We start from the raw sequence: 17,961 nt of genomic DNA, 5'->3' as shown, positions 1-17,961 counted from the left end.
TCAGTATTTTGAACAAACAATCCCATCAATTGAGTTACATGCAGTCCACTGACCACACACTGAATTAAGAGTACACGAGCAAAATTCTACTTTTTCTTGAGGCCTCCAGTTAACCATTACAAACAACAAATACTGAATCCATTGATGATACCCTTAGGGGTTACAGGTGGGTAGGAATTTTGCCTCATGCCAAATGTACCCATTCTGCGACTTGTGACTCACATACCACTGCTACCTCTTTTCCGCTATCAGGCTCAGCTGTCAATTGTCACTATTGTCACAATGCGCCTGTCTCCACTCACTTTTTAATCTTCTGCTAAAATATGTCGTAACCTAAAAAACAGCCAAGTTTGTCTGAACACCTATAATAAAATTAATGGGTCTGCTCCGGGAAGACCAAAATATAGTAGTAAAGTATAGCAGGAAGCCATGTTACATTCCCTCGAACATCTCAGAAGTCAGTTTTGCTTAAATCCCAGCTTTCAACTGTCATCAGGTTAGCTGTAACTGCCAAATATATGACCTCCAGATAAGTGAAACGTGACACACTCATTCTCTCTCTCTCTCTCTATATATATATACACACACATACATATGTATGTTATGTACATATGATTGTGGACATTTGTATGATGTACACATGTATATGAGGCTATGCAAAAAGATCCCATTTCCCTGACAGAAGGAAGGACTTAAAACAAGACATACATCCACAACAAAATAAGGAATACAGAGAGACACATGGGTTTCTGAATTCTCTCCATCAATCTTGTTTCTGGCTCACTTCATTAGAAGTCTGATGTTTTGAATTATTAATTCTGTATATTAATATGACCTTTCAAATACTTTTTAAAAGTATAATACATAAGGCTCCCCCACAATGAAACATTCTATCTAAATACTTAAGTAGTAGGCCGGGCGCGGTGGCTCAAGCCTGTAATCCCAGCACTTTGGGAGGCCGAGACGGGCGGATCACGAGGTCAGGAGATCGAGACCATCCTGGCTAATACGGTGAAACCCCGTCTCTACTAAAAAAAATACAAAAAACTAGCCGGGCGCGGTGGCGGGTGCCTGTAGTCCCAGCTACTCCGGAGGCTGAGGCAGGAGAATGGCGGGAACCCGGGAGGTGGAGCTTGCAGTGAGCTGAGATCCGGCCACTGCACTCCAGCTTGGGCGACAGAGCGAGACTCCGTCTCACAAAAAATAAAAAATAAATACTTAAGTAGCACCTACACATAAGATTCAAGGCACTTAGTAAACAGCAATTTTATAATGATGGGGACACTCAAAGAGTTTTCTCAGAATCACTAAAGTTATGGCCAAAAACTGGATTCAAGGACAAAAACTTGTAACTATTAACTACAGTAAAGACTTAATGGCCGGGCGCGGTGGCTCAAGCCTGTAATCCCAGCACTTTGGGAGGCCGAGACGGGCGGATCACGAGGTCAGGAGATCGAGACCATCCTGGCGAACACGGTGAAACCCCGTCTCTACTAAAAATACAAAAACTAGCCGGGCGAGGTGGCGGGCGCCTGTAGTCCCAGCTACTCGGGAGGCTGAGGCAGGAGAATGGCGTAAACCGGGAGGCGGAGCTTGCAGTGAGCTGAGATCCGGCCACTGCACTCCAGCCTGGGCGACAGAGCGGAACTCCGCCTCAAAAAAAAAAAAAAAAAAAAAAAAAAAAAAAAAAAAAGACTTAATGACTAGAATTTTTGAAATTTTTGTTATATAAAGAGAATTCACTAAAAGATTGTATTTTAATCTTTTCCTTGTTAGCTTTTAACATATCTTGAACTATTTTTCAGAAAACTCTATCTAAACATAAATCAGTTTTTAAACTTTCAAGTTATTTCAAATCCAACCCTAAACTAAAATTCTACCATCCCCTCTGAGTGTTATAAAGTGATGAATTACAGCCAAGAAAATTCTAATTGTTTCAGTATATCTGTCAACTAAATATTCATAGCTGGGCACAGTAAAACTAGCACTTTGGGAGGCTGAGGTGAGAGAATCAGTTGAGCTCAGGAGTTCGAAACTAGCCTACGCAACATAGTGAGACCTCATCTCTACAAAAGAAAAAATGTAAAATTAGCCAGGTATGGTGGCACACACCTGTAGTCTCAGCTACTTGGGAGGCTGAGGCAGGCAGATGGCTTGAGTTCAGGAGTTCAAGGCTGCAGTGAGCTATGATCACACCACTGCACTCCGGCCTAGGTGACAGAGCAAGACTCTGTCTCAAAATCATAAAAACCTCAAAATATTTATAAATTAGAATCAGTTTATGACAGAACTGGTTTATCATATTTTCTTTGCAGAAAAAAATTTCCTCTTTCTAGTTTGTTTTGTGCCAAATTTCAAATACCTATCTGCCAATGCATGGGAAGTGTTACTGTATGGGACTCTTTTTGTATGGGACATAAAAAAATTTTCTTCTTGTCTAGACATATTATATTAAACTTTTGGTACTGTATTTTCATGTGAGTCATTTAACAATATATATTATGTTATATATCAATTTATATTGTTAGTCTACTTACCTATTCAGTTTACACCAGAGATGAAAACTTTTAAAAGTTTGTAATAACCTTTGTTGTATTTATTTTAGGAAAGAAATAAAGAGCAGCATGGAATTCGAGTGTCCAGCTCACCACCACTATGCTCCTTGATTTTCAGATCACCATCTCATTCCCAAACACTAATTCTAATGACTAAATTTAAAAAGCTGCTATAAAAACTAAACAATCCTGTACCACTAACAGATCAAACTAACTTAGAACTATTTCAAAATGACTCCTTTGTCCCTATTTAAAACTGGCCACCATGTCTCAACAGACAGAAGAAGCATGACCGAGGGCTTATCTTTTAGACTGCTAAGGTTGGACTCTTTCATATCTGATAGAGTGAGCAACTGTCGAGGGCAGGGATATGAGTGGAAACAGGACAGAAGAAAAAAAAAGAGGCAAGGTATAATACTAGTACACTGGGGAAAATCTACAACTTGTATTTAAATTACTGCTTCATTACTACAAACACTAACTAAAAAAAAACAAAATAAATCACTGTTTCACAATGTTCCTTCCCTGTAGAATAAATTTGCCCATTATAGTCTAATTAGTAACTAAAATTACACAAATTGAAAGTGAACTGTAGTGTCTCTTTGAAAACCTTACCAATGACACTTATTGTAAAGACGATTTCCAACATTCGTTTACACAGTAAATACCAAGTTCACAATTAGTGCATGGCACCATGCTGGGAACTGTAAAGGAACATGGCAAATTTCACAGAAACATTCTTACCTTCAGCTGAAACCCAGTTTCATTCACAGTCTCCTTCCAGTTACCTTCCTAAAAATTGAAGTTAATTTTAGAAATCATTACTGCAAAGCAAATATTCCAAATTAAATAAATTAAATTCCTATCATTCTGTTCTTACTTCAGCAGGGATTGGAGAGAGAGGTTTAAAAAAATTTCTTTTCACTTCAAAATTAAACATTCAATCCGGCCGGGCATGGTGGCTCAAGCCTGTAATCCCAGCACTTATGGAGGTCGAGATGGGTGGATCACGAGGTCAGGAGATTGAGACCATCCTGGCTAACACAGTGAAACCCTGTCTCTACTAAAAATACAAAAAAAGTAGCCAGGCGTGGTGGCGGGCGCCTGTAGTCCCAGCAACTCCGGAGGCTGAGGCAGGAGAATGGTGTGAACCCGGGAGGCGGAGTTTGCAGTGAGCCAAGATCGCACCACTGCACTCCAGCCTGGGCGACACAGCGAGACTCCATCTCAAGACAAAACAAAACAAAACAATTCAATCCAACTTCTAAAAGATAACCAAATGGTGCACCTAAGATTTCATAGATCTGAGCTTCAAAATACTGAAGACAAATTTTACTATTATTTAAATGATATCAAAAATACCATCATCAGTATCTTTAAATAGAAAAATGTTAGCCAAAAGAATAACATAATCCATTAATTGGAAATTCAAAACAAAAAAATAAAGTGCATATAAATTAACAAAAAGATCCTTAAAATAAGTATTCTACAATTTTTTTTAAGAAACCCAAATTAAATGAATATTTTACTAAGACTAAATAAAAGAAAAATACCTGTGTTAAAAACAGATAGAAGATTTTGTCTCTACAAAGGATGGGATGTGAAGCAATCCTCAAGAGAAAGTTTTCTAAACCAATCCGTCGCCTCTCCACAAAATCTGGATCCATGTTGTCAGCAGAGAGTTTATGCCAAACAAATTCTGCCTAGGTAAACAAAACAATCATTAAGAATAGTCTCAATGCTGAAGACTTCTAAACTACTGCCATTTCACTTCTTACCCGTTTTTCTGGCAGAGGTGGCACAACAATATGTGGATAGTAAACTAAAAGGTAGTTTCTCAACAACTCAAATTCACTATATCGCCGCCACAGTGAGTCTGTTAGGACACTCTGACCATCGGTATGTTCAACTGACCTGAAAAGGAACAGAACGACACTGAAGTTATTTTTTAAAAACTAAAATACATACATATAAGTTGGAGTGCAGTGGTACAATCACGGCTCGTTGCAACCTTGACCTCCTGGGCTCAAGCACTCCACCCACCTCAGCCTCCTGAGTAGCTGGGACCACAGGCACATGTCACCACATTGGCTAATACTTTAATTTTTTGTAGAAATGGGGTCCAGCTATGTTGCCCAGGCTGGTGTGAAACTCCTGGGCTTATGTCTTCCTCCTGCCTTGGCCTCATGTATTTTCATATTTAATCCTTATGACAACCCTGTGAGGCAGAGATTTATTATCCTCATTTTACAGATGAGGACACAACTGCACAGTATATGCTCTGCCTATGATCACAAAGGTCTGTGGATAAAGTACTCAGATCCATCTGATTTCAAAGCCCTTACTCCTAACCACTTTCTTTCTGATACAGAAAGCCTGTTTAAACATAAGAGAAACAGTTTTATTAGGAACACTCTAAAAGCCTTAATGTATAAATAATTGATTTTTTAACATGATAAAATCTAGTTTAGCTAGTGCTTCATTAAATAAAAAGCATTTTTAACTTCACTTCTGCCACAATGAGAGAATAACATTCACAACAAAGACCAAGACACCACAAAAACTTCAATTTAGGTTATTAATGAATCAGATTAATCCAAGTACCAAGAAATATCCACAAGAACAAAATATTAATTAGCTCTGAAAGAGTGGCGAAGAGAGGTCATAAAAATTCATCTCTAGCCTTACTTTTAATTATAAAGGGCTGGTAGGCATGTCTCATACATATAAAAGTTCAACTTACTTTTGGGGGAAAGTTAAGGTAAAATCATATAAAGGATATTTTAAATATTTTGACTACTTAGGATTTCTTGCCAGCTATAAGTAAGTCCAATTAGAAAGCATCAGTCTTCTAAACATTATCAGGACCTTGCTATTTTTCTAATTAGCTTGACAATAACCTGTTTGCCCTCCACGAAATGCACAATGTGTATTTTGTACATTAGGACACAAAGTCATAGAAGTTAAATCAGTCTCTGAATAAAGTCTAGAGAAAGTATTTACATCATGCCATGTTCAGCACAATAGATGCTCATTTTTATTATTTTTTAAGTTTGCTACTAAATTTGTTTATTGCATGCTAATAAAAATGAACCAAAATATGAAATGCAAAATGCACAAATGGCTCCCATGGCAAAAATATAGTATTAAATCATAATTTATTTTAAAGAGTATACCTAGACATTAGCTATAACTGATACTATCCCAATTACAATTCCCAACTTCAGCTGCAAAAATACTTGGGTTAATCTCAAGTTTCAAATTATTCAGAATCACTACCAACAAAACCCGTAACTTGTAAGTAAGTGGATAAATAAAGCCTATAAGCAGTACACCTACAGGGCTGATAGGTCTGTGTAAGCGTTTAAAAACAAAAAACAAACAAACAAACAAAAAAAAACGCGACTGGATGTGGCAGCTCACGCCTGTAATCCCAGCACTTTGGGAGGTCAAGGTAGGTGGATCACCTGAGGTCAGGAATTCGAGACCAGCCTGGCCAACATGGTGAAACCCCATCTCTACTAAAAATACAAAAAATTAGCTGGGTGTGGTGGCAGGTGCCCATAATCCCAGCTACTCAGGAGGCTGAGACAGGAGAATCGCTTGAACCTGGGAGGCAGAGGTTGCACTGAGCTGAGATTGTGCCAACGCACTCCAGCCTGGGCAACAAGAGCGAAACTCCATCTCAAAAAACAAACACCAAAAAAAAAAAAAAAAAAAAAGAAACCAAAAAGGCAGGGTCCAGTAGTTTCATTAGAAACTGACTAAAAGCACAGAGAAGACTTTCATGAGACCCCAAAACTAGCCCATTTATCTAATCGCTCAACAACTATTTAATAGCACCTCATTGGTTTTCCTTGTAATATTTAACCCTCACAATGAAAATATGATCATTAACCACGCTGTACAAATTAGAAGAATAACACACTGCCTTCCAAGCCATCAAGGAATTACTACCTATTCTAAAAGAGACTTATACTTATTTTAGAATAGTTCATATTCAATGAAAAGGAACACATAGAAAAAAGTCTTGGGGAATTAAAAACCAGTGACTTTAGTCTTACTCAATCTTAGCCCACTAAACTATAACACTATAGAACAGGCACATACCAAAAACATCCTTTTTAATTTTAAACTTAAGAATTTACTTTGGAAGCTAGAGTTAACACTAATTTCCGAAGTATTTTTTAGGTGGCTAACTTTAAAAAAAACAAAAAACAAAAAAACAGAAACAAAAACCTCTCAACAACTGGACTATAGACAATTGCTAAAAGGGCTTTCTACTTGTATCCAAAAGGTAGGTAGGTAAGCTACATGACAGAAGTTGAATTTCTAGTTAATATGAAGGGTCAATAATATCCATATTGTCCACAACTGTCTGCAAAACACTGAATTACAAAAACAATGCTACATAATTAAATTAAGAAATTTGATGACTGTGGTTGATGATGAAGGTCAGTTAACCTTAGGGATAGTATAAAACAATCTATTCAAAATCAGTATTTCTCGAATCCCATGTCTATAGGATGTGGAGTAGGGAAGAATGTCTTAAAACAGAAAAAACACAAATCATAAAGAGAAAAGACAGATAAACCTATCTTAAAATGGAAAGGCTTTGTAGTTTAAAAGACAACAATAAAAAATCATGGTCCAGCTGGGCACATTGGCTCACACCTGTAATTCCAGTACTTTGGGAGGAGGCCGAGGCAGGTGGATCACTTGAGGTGAGGTGTTCAAGACCAGCCTGGCCAACATGGCAAAACCCCATCTCTACTAAAAATATAAAAATTAGCTGGGTGTGGTGGTACAAGTCTGTAATCTCAGCTACTCGGGAAGCTGAGGTGGGAGAATCGCTTGAGCCCGGGAGGAGGAGGTTGCAGTGACTCAAGATCACATCACTGCATTCTAGCCAGGGCAACAGAGCGAGACTCCATCTCAGAAAAAAAAAAAAAGATCCATGGCCCATCTGTACTGAAAGCACCTGGACCTTTAAATAAAAAATGTAAAATCCTGTAGCCCACCCCAAACCGCGAAGTTGTTTAACAAATTTTTCAAGTAATTCCAACATGTTTTTAAGTATAAAAGCCATGTTTTAAAATAAATTTGTATTGAAATACAGTTGTGAAAGTTGACTCAATAATCCTTTTGTGCACCACACATTTATTGATGGTCTACTTAAATATGTATTCACAGTCCAGCTATTACTGATGTATGGTCACTTCTAACTCCCAGGTTCAAATTAGAACTGGGCTACAGAAGAAAATAATGATCCTTTATTTATTTCAAAGCCAAGCATAAACATTATTCAGTTATTCCAGATTACCCAAATCAAGGTTCTCTCCCAGCAGTAAAAGTAATCAATACCTATTTCATTGCCCAAGTGGGTGAAAAAATAGGCATATACCAAATATATCCTTTTTCATTGTAAACTTAAAATTTACTTAGAAGGCTACAGCTAACACTATTTTCTAAAGTATTATTAGTAAAGTGGCTAATTTAACTTAAAAAACAAAAAAACAGAAACAAAAGTCCTCTCACGGGGCCATGATCTTTAAAAAATAACCTTACAAATCTCTGCAATACATAAACATATATATGTCATGAAATGACCTAATTTTGAAAAGAACCACATTACCTCTCTCTTTTCCTAAACTTACTACTGTATAAAAATTTTCTTGGCCGGGCATGGTGGCTCATGCCTGTAATCCCAGCACTTTGGGAGGCCAAGGCAGGCGGATCACAAGGTCAGGAGATCAAGACCATCCTGGCTAACACAGTGAAACCCCATCTCTACTAAAAATACAAAAACAATTAGCCGGGCGTGATGATGGGCGCCTGTAGTCCCAGCTACTCAGGAGGCTGAGGCAGGAGAATGGTGTGAACTCAGGAGGCGGAGCTTGCAGTGAGCTGAGATGTGCCACTGCACTCCAGCCTGGGCAACAGAGCAAGACTTAGTCTAAAGAAAAAAAAAAGAATTTTTTTTTCCCAGAAGATTCTTTTCTCTCTTTTTCTTTCTTTCTAGTGGAAGAAGGAAAACTAAATTTTCAGAATTGTCTGTAGACAACGTTCACCAAGATTTAAACTTTTATTTTGGGTAGAAACACAGACCTGGAAGAAGCCTTGAAAAGTCACAGGGTTCAGCATTAAGGCAAGCTCACAGGTAAATCCTATGAAAATGGTAGGTTAAAAATCTTTTTCTTAAAAAAGTATTAACACTGGTTGGGTGTGGTGGCTCATGCCTGTAATCCCAGCACTTTGGGAGGCCAAGGCGGGTGGATCACGAGGTCAGAAATTCGAGACCAGTCTGGCCAACATAGTGAAACCCCACCTCTACTAAAAATACACAGTGGCCGGCGCCTGTAATACCAGCTACTTGGGAGGCTAAGGCAGGTGAATCGCTTGAACCTAGGAGGTGGAGTTTGCAGTGAGCCAAGATCGTGCCACTGCACTCTAGCCTGGGTGACAGAGTGAGACTCCATCTCAAAAAAAAAAAAAAAAAAAGTAGGCAGGGCACAGTGGCTCAAGCCTGTAATCCCAGCACTTTGGGAGGCTGACATGGGTGGATCACAAGGTCAGGAGATCAAGACCATCCTGGCTAACACGGTGAAACCCCGTCTCTACTAAAAATACACAAAAATGAGCCGGGCGTGGTGGCAGTCGCCTGTAGTCCCAGCTACTCGGGAGGCTGAGTCAGGAGAACAGCATGAACCCGGGAGGCTGAGCTTGCAGTGAGCCGAGATCGCGCCACTGCATTCCAGCCTGGGCGACAGAGCAAGACTCCATCTCAAAAAAAAAAAAAAAAGTATTAACATTAAAGCATCATTATAACACTTAACTTCATTTGGTAGTCTTTTTTTTTTTTGAGACAGTCTCTCGCTTTGTCACCCAGGCTCGAGTGCAGTGGCACAATCTCAGCTTACTGTAATCTCCACCTTCCAGGTTCAAGCGATTCTCCTGCCTCAGACTCCTGAGTAGCTGGGACCACCACACCTGGCTAATTTTCGTATTTTTAGTAGAGACGGGGTTTCCCCACGTTGGCCAGGGTGGTCTCAAACTCCTGACCTCAGGTGATCTGCCTGCCTTGGCCTCCCAAAGTGTGGAGATTATAGGCATGAGCCACCATGCCCAGCTAGGTTTAGTAGTCTATTATTTTACTGGCTATCAACAATTCTCTCATATCTATTTGTTTTAATTGAAAGCACTTCTGCTCAATCTCTGAAGACAGAAAAGAAACAGTACATTATTCTTTATATAAACTGTTTATAACTGGCAACAACAAATTGAGTCTTCCCTTGCCGTTTTTTTAGACAAAACAACTCTAATTCCTTTAGCTTTTCCCTTAGGAGGTAAAAGACAATTTTTCTGGTGAGTTTTTATTTCCTACTCCATAATTTGTCTTTTCTCCAACTTTGTCTTTTCTATTTTTACTCACCAAGTTCTTTTTCCTTGTTTTTTAAAGGTGTCTACTTCCCTTTATTCTTAAATTTACTCCAAGTTCTAAAGTGCCTATCTAAGTGTTTCTGTTTGTTAATTTTTGTAACTCCCAACTGTCCTAAGAGGACTCAGACCTTATTCTCTACTCCTAGAATTCTTTGTTAACCATTTCCACTTGCCCAAGTTAACTTCATACATGCCTGAGAACCTGGTATCCTTTTACAAAACAGGGATTCTGAGACCAAGGAATCCTCCAAAGCATGTATCAAGTAACATTCCAGATTCCAAAAGCATTCCACTAACCTTCCCTCTCCCCACAAAACAGATTCATTAAAATATAGCTATCTACCAAGAGTATCAGAGCAAAAGATACAGCTGTTTACCCATTAAAAGGCTAAAGACACAGGGCTGGATGCAGTGATTCACACCAGTAATGCCAGCATTTTGGGAGGCTGACACAGGAATATTGCTTGAGCTCAGGAGTTTGAGACCAGACTGAGCAACATGCCTACAAAAAATTTAAAAACTGCCAAACGCAGTGGCTCGTGCCTGTAATCCCAACACTTTGGGAGGCCAAGGTGGGTGGATCATTTGAGGAGTTTGAGACCAGCCTGGCCAACACGGTGAAACCCTGTCTGTACTAAAAATACAAAAAAAAATCAGCTGGGCGTGGTAGCACATGCCTGTAATCCCAGCTACTTGGGAGGCTAAGGCAGGAGAATCGCTTGAACCCAGGAGACAGAGATTGCAGTGAGGCAAGATCATGCCACTGTATTCTAGTCTTGGCAACAGAGTGAGACTCCATCTCAAAAAAAAAAAAAATTAAAAATTAGCCAGCCATGGTGGCTCACACCTGTATGCCAGCTACTCAGGAAACTGAGGTGAGAGAATCACTTGACCCTAGGAGTTTGAGGCTGCAGTGAGCCATGACTGCACCACTGTGCTCCAGCCCAGGCAACAGAATGAGACTCTGTCTCAAAGAAAAGTAAAGAAATAAAATCAATCCCCCCCAAAAAAAACCTTTAAAAAATTCTGTTATACAACAGAGTCTGCATCAATAGCTACCAGAAAAAGCTCTCCATCTACCTGCCCAGGTGTAATTTTCATCACCCACCTTGTTTCAATGAGGTAAGCGGTATATGTTTCTTGCATGTTCATGGCATTTCTTCCAGTTCGTTTTTCTGCTTCTGAAACACTGATTTCTATCTTCTTCAACCAAAAATTATTGTGTGTCATCTGGACAAAAATAAAACAACAACAACAACAACAAAAAACTCTTTAAGATGGTACTGAAAAAAGTCTCAGCCACATAAATTAAACCCATTATTGGGTTTACATATTTCAAAATAGTTACTTATAGTTCTTGAGTTGCCAGGGGTTGCAAAATGACAGCAGCAAATGATAGCCTTTATCAACATACAAAAGTACATTAACTTTTCCAGAAGTATTTTATTTATATATGTATTTATTTTTATTTTTTGAGACCAAGTCTCACTCTGTCACCCAGGCTGAAGTGCACTGGTGCAATCTCGGCTCACTGCAACCCTCACCTCCTGGGTTCAACGGATTCTCCTGCCTCAGTCTGCCAAGTAGCTGGGATTATAGGCATGCACCACCACGCTCAGCTGACTTTGGTATTTTTAGTAGAAATGGGGTTTCACCATGTTGGCCAGGATGGTCTCGAACTCCTGACCTCAGGTGATCCACCTGCCTTGGCCTTCCAAAGTGCTGGGATTATAGGCATGAGCCACTGTGCCCGGCCTTCCAGAGGTAGTTTAAAAGGTACTATATGTTGAATGATTAAAATTTAGACATTTCATAAGTGACTAAGAATAATCTATAGAAATACATATGAAAATATCTTAAAAACACATTAGACACAAAGGATTCCGGGAGGATAATGAATAGGAAGCACCAGGAATCCATCTCCCCACCTAGACAACAACTGGACTGGCAGACCCTGTCTGATGTAAGTATTTGGGAACTCTGGAGTCCAATAAAGGCTTGCAACTCCTAGGGGAAGGCTTGGATGACAAAATGTGGTTACTTTCAATCAATTTCAGCTACCTATCCCTTAGTGCCTAACAGGCAGCTGTGCAGCATTCCTGGAACAGCCTGATGAAGCCAGGGTAGGCAAAAAGGGCCTTGTTCTCCAAACATCCAGGATCTCTCCTCTGATCACCAACTGCTTCTTCTAAGACGCACAGACAAAGAAGTAGTGGCCATTGCTGTTGTTCCTCCCCACACTGTTGCAAGCCTCCTTTCCTGGCTGAAGTGACTTCCAGGGGATTCAAAAGCCAGCATCCTATTTTTCCTCCCTTCATTTTTATTTTGACCCTCTCGTAAGCCATTTAGCCAGGTGTGGTGGTGTGTGCCTTTAGTTCTGGCTACTAAGGAGGCTGAGGCAGGTGGATCAGTTCAGCAAAGGGAGTCAAAACTAGCCTGGGAAACATAAAGAAAAAATTGGACATTTAAAAACAACTGGATATGTGAGGACAATTAGAAAATAATCACACATGCCCAGGAAAAGGCTCAAGCTCAGGAAAGATCTCTAAAGACTAAGTTTACACCTCTCTCAGGTTGATCTTTGGCATGAAGACAGCCTACAGTAATTAAAAATAAATAATAAATAACAAAAACAACAACCCCCAGAGTAGGAGAAGAATTCGATATCCAGAGTCACCACATTATTACATGCAAATGCCTAGTTTTCAACAACAACAAAAAAATCACAAGGCATATAAAGAAACAGGGTGGTATGAACCCTCCAGAGGGAAAAAATACATCAACAGAAACTGCTCCTAAAAAAGACATGGGCCGGGCGCGGTGGCTCAAGCCTGTAATCCCAGCACTTTGGGAGGCCGAGACGGGCGGATCACGAGGTCAGGAGATCGAGACCATCCTGGCTAACACGGTGAAACCCCGTCTCTACTAAAAAAATACAAAAAATTAGCCGGGCGATGTGGCGGGCGCCTGTAGTCCCAGCTACTCGGGAGACTGAGGCGAGAGAATGGCATAAACCCGGGAGGCGGAGCTTGCAGTGAGCTGAGATCCGGCCACTGCACTCCAGCCTGGGCGACAGAGCGAGACTCCGTCTCAAAAAAAAAAAAAAAAAGACATGATGACAGATCTACTAGAAAAAGACTTTATCCCTTTATCCCTTTTTTCATTTCTTTTTTCCTTTTTTTTTTTTAGACAGAGTCTAGCTCTGTCACCCAGGCTGGATTGCTGTGGTGCAATCTCAACTCAGTGCAACCTCTGGCTCCTGGGTTCAAGCAATTCCTGTGTTTCAGTCTCCTGAGTAGCTGGGATTACAGGCGTGTGCCACCAAACCTGGCTAATTTTTTTTTTTTGAGACAGAGTCTTGCTCTATCGCCAAGAGTGCAGTGGTGCGATCTCAGCTTGCTGCAACCTCCACCTTCTGGGTTCAAGGGATTCTCCTGTCTTGGCCTCCAGAGTAGCTGAAACTACAGGCCATGTTATCCAGGCTGGTCTTGAAGTCCTTGGCTCAAATGATCCACAAGCCTCCGCCTTCCAAGCTGCTGGCATTACAGGCAGGAGCTAGCATGCCTGGCTGACAAAGACTTTAAAGTAATCATCTTATAGACGCTCAAAGAACTTAAAGGAAGATGTGGAGAAAGTCAAAAAAATGATTTAAAAAAAATGATGTATGAACAAAACAGAAGTATCAGTACAGAGACAGAAAACTTAAAAAGAAACCAAAAAGTGGCCAGGCATGGTGGTTCACGCCTGTAATCCCAGCACTTTGGGAGGCTGAGGTCAGGAGTTCAAGACCAGTCTAGCCACATGTTGAAACCCCGTCTTTACTGAAAATATAAAAACTAGCCAGGCGTGGTGGCAGGCACTTGTAATCCCAGCTACTCAGGAGACTGAGGCATGGAGAATTACTCGAACACTGCACTCCAGCCTCGGTGATAGGGCAAGAAAAAGAAAAAAGAAACCAAAAAGAAATTCTGGAGCTGAAAAGTACAGTAACTGAAATTAAAAGTTCATTAGAGGGGTTCAAAGGCAAATTTCAGCAGGCACAAGAGAGAACTGGCAAACTAGAAGATAGGAGAATGGAAATTATCAAGTGCGAGGAACAGAAAAAAGATGGAAGGAAAGTAAACAGAGCTTAAGGGAGAAGCAGGACACCATCAAACCAACATGTGCACTCTGGTAGTAAGGAAGGGGAGAGAGAAAAAGGGGAAGGGACAGTATCTGAAGAAATAATGGTAGAAAATTTCACAAATATGATAGAAGAAATGTATATAAACATCCAAGAAGCTTGACAAATTCCAAAATAAGATGTTTACTGAGACACCTTATAACTTTTCAGAGACAGAATCTTGACAGCAGCAAGACAGAAGCAACTGATCATATATAAGGAATCTTCAATAAGGTTATCAGCAAATTTCTCATCAGAAATTTTGGAGGCCAGAAGACAGGGAGCTGATATCTTCAAAGTGCTAAAAAATAAAAATAACTGTCAATCCAGAATCCTGTATCTAGCAAACTGTCCTTCAAAAGTGTAGGAAAAATTAAGACATTCCCAGAGGCAGGAGAATCGCTTGAACCCAGGAGGCAGAGGTTGCAGTGAGCCAAGATCGCACCACTGAACTCCAGTCTGGGCAACAGTCAGGCTCCGTCTCAAAAAAAACAAAACAAAAAAAATAATGAAAATGAAATTATAAAAATAAGTCAATTTACAATAGCATCAAAAAGTAAAAAATACTTGGGAATTAAGGTGGTAAAAGACTTGTACAATGGAAACTAAAACATTGCTAGAAATTAAAAGAAGATAAATAAATGAAAACACATCCCATGTTCATGATTTGGAAGATTTATTATTATTAAGATATCAAAACTACCCAAAGCACTCTATATATTCAATGCAAACCCTATGAAAATCCCAATGGCATTCTTTGACATTCTTTGCAGAAATAGGAAAACTCATCCTAAGAGTCATATGGAATCTCAAGGGAACCCAAATAGCCAAAACAGTCTTGAAAATGAAGCATAAGGCCGGGCGTGGTGGCTTACGCCTGTAATCCCAGCACTCTGGGAGACCAGGGTGGGCAGATCACGAGGTCAGGAGATGGAGACAATCCTGACTAACACGGTGAAACACCGTCTCTACTAAAACTACACAAAATTAGCCGGGCATGATGGCGGGCGCCTGTAGTCCCAGCTACTCAGGAGGCTGAGGCAGGAGAATGGTGTGAACCCAGGAGGCGGAGCTTGCAGTGAGTCCAGATCACGCCACTGCACTCCAGCCTGGGCGATAGACCAAGACTCTGTCTCAAAAAAAAAAAAAAAAGAAAAAGAAAAGAAAAGAAAATGAAGCATAAATTTGGAGGACTCATACTTCCTAGTTTCAAAACTTACTACAAAGCTACAGTAATAAAAACAATATGGTACTGACATAAAGACAGGTATATAATGAAATCGAATAGATAGTCCAGAAATAAACCCTCGAATACATGGTCAAACAATTTTGTGACAAGACAGTTCGATGGGAAAAGGACAATGTTTCCAACAAATGATGCTGGGGAAACTGAATATCCACGTATAAAAAAATTATATTAGACCCTTACCTAACACCCTACACAAAAACTAACTTTAAATGGTTCAAAGACCCAAGAATAAAACTCTTAGAAGAAAACACAGGGCAAAAGTTTGAAGACATTGGATGTGACCATGGTTTCTTGGATATGACACCAAAGGCACAGGCAGTAAAAGAAAACACTGGCAAACTGGACTTCATGAAAATGAAAAATGTCGTTCATCAAGACAGTATTAACAGGCCAGGCGAGGTGGCTCACGCCTGTAATCCCAGCACTTTGGGAGGCGGAGGCAGGAGGATCACTTGAGGTCAGGAGTTCAAGACCAGCCTGGCCAACATGGCAAAACCCCATCTCTACAAAAACACAAAAATTAGCCAGGTGTGGTGGCATGTCTGCAATCCCAGCTGCTTGGGAGGCTGAGGCAGAAAAATCGCTTGAAACCAGGATCCAGAGGTTGCAGTGAGCCAAGATCACACCACTGCATTTCAGCCTGGATGACAAAGCGAGACTCTGTCGCGAGAGGAAAAACAAAACAAAACAAAACAAAAACGAGACCAGCCTGACCAACATGGAGAAATCTGGTCTCCATGAAAAATACAAAATTAGCCGGGTGTGGTGGCACATGCCTGTAATCCCAGCTACTCAGGAGGCTGAGGCAGGAGAATTGCTTGAACCCAGGAGGCAGAGGTTGCGATGAGCCAAGATTGCACCACTGCACTCCAGCCTGGGCAACAAGAATGAAACTCCATCTCAAAACAAAAACAAAAACAAACAAAGGACAGTATTAGAGTAAAAAGGCAACCCAAAGAATGGAAGAAAGTATTTTCTCTCACGGATCCAGACTATTTAGGGAACTCCCAAAACTCAACAACAAAATACAACCCAATTTGGCCAGGCACGGTGGCTCACGCCTGTAATCCCAGCACTTTGGGAGGCCAAGGCAGGTGGATCACCTGAGGTCAGGAGTTCAAGGCCAGCCTAGCCAACATGGCAAAACCCTATCTCTACTAAAAATACAAAAAATTAGCTGGGTGTGGTGGTGGGTGCCTGTAATTCCAGCTACTTAGGAGGCTGAGGCAGGAGAATCGCTTGAGCCTGGGAGGCAGAGGTTACAGTGAGCTGAGATCGTGCCACTGCACTCCAGCCTGGGTGACAGAGCGAGAATATGTCTCAAAAAAAAAGAAAAAAAAAAAAAAAAAAAAAATATATATATATATATATATACACAACCCAATTCAAAAATGGAAAAATGGGCAAAGGACTTGAATAGACATTTTTCTGAAGAAGTACATGAAAAGATGCTCAACATCACTCATCATTAGGTAAATGCAAATCAAAAGTACAATGAAATACTATCTCATTAGAATGGCTACTATGAAAAACAAACATTAGGAAATCAGCATTGGTGAGGATGTGGAGAAATTGGAACCATTGTGCCCCATTGGTGGGAATGTAAAATGGTGCAGCTGCTGTGGAAAACAGCACAGTGGTGCCCCAAAAGATTAAAAATACAATTACCATATAATCCAGCAATTCCACTTCTGCCAAAAGAATTAAAAGCAGGGTCTCAAAGAGATATGTGCATATCCATGTCATGGCACCATCATTCACAACAGGTAAAGTGTGGAAGCAATGCAAATGTCCATCAACAGATGAATGGATTTTTTAAACATGATATATACAAACAATGGAATAGCATTCATCTTTAAAGGAAATTCTGTCATATGCTACAACATGGATATATATATTGAAGACATTACGATAAGTGAAATAAACAGTCACACAAAGAGAAATACTGTATGATTCCACATATATGAGGTACTTGGTAATCAAAATCATAGACAGTAGAGTGATGGCTGCCAGCAGCTGGGGCAGGGGGAAACAAGTAGCTGTGGTTTAATGGGTACGATTTCAGTTCCACAAGATGAAAAGAGTTCTGGAGGCTGGTTTTACAATGTATGTGAATGTACTTATGACTGAACATTTTTAAACCATCAAGATGGTAAATTTTATATCATATATATTTTAACACAATTTTTTTGTTTGTTTTTTGAGACAGAGTTTTGCTCTTATTGCCTAGGCTGGAGTGCAATGGGGCGATTTCAGCTCACCACCACTTCAGCCTCCCAGGCTCAAGCGATTCTCCTCCCTCAGTCTCCTGAGTAGCTGGGATCACAGGCATGCAACACAACACCTAGATAATTTTGTATTTTTAGTAGAGATGGAGTTTCTCCATGTTGGTCAGGCTGGTCTCGAACTCACGATCTCAGGTAATCCACCCACCTCGGCCTCCGAATGTGCTAGGATTATAGGCGTGAGCCACCGTGCCCAGTTTAACACAATTTTTTAAACTGAAGAACACATTCTAACAAATATGAATGATCCTCAATATTGATATCTAATTT

The 17,961-nt window shown here is 40.2% G+C and overlaps 1 protein-coding gene across 1 annotated transcript in view; it reads right to left on the bottom strand.

Moving 5' to 3' along the window:
- The window catches only part of SNX4 (sorting nexin 4), a 79,636-nt gene that overhangs the window by 51,981 nt on the left and 9,694 nt on the right, over positions 1–17,961 (bottom strand). The window contains exons 2-5 of the mRNA XM_033210949.1: positions 11,104–11,225; positions 4,334–4,469; positions 4,109–4,258; positions 3,300–3,347 (exon numbers count right to left, since the gene is read on the bottom strand). Coding sequence (XP_033066840.1) covers positions 3,300–3,347; positions 4,109–4,258; positions 4,334–4,469; positions 11,104–11,225 — 456 coding nt within the window. The remainder of the gene's footprint in view (positions 1–3,299; positions 3,348–4,108; positions 4,259–4,333; positions 4,470–11,103; positions 11,226–17,961) is intronic.

This window comes from Trachypithecus francoisi, unplaced genomic scaffold (genome assembly GCF_009764315.1).
Source record: "Trachypithecus francoisi isolate TF-2019V2 unplaced genomic scaffold, Tfra_2.0 Lachesis_group0, whole genome shotgun sequence".
In the NCBI taxonomy this organism is placed as follows: Eukaryota; Metazoa; Chordata; class Mammalia; order Primates; family Cercopithecidae; genus Trachypithecus; species Trachypithecus francoisi.
Note: the sequence above shows the minus strand (reverse complement) of the source record. Positions and strands in the feature narration are given on the sequence as shown.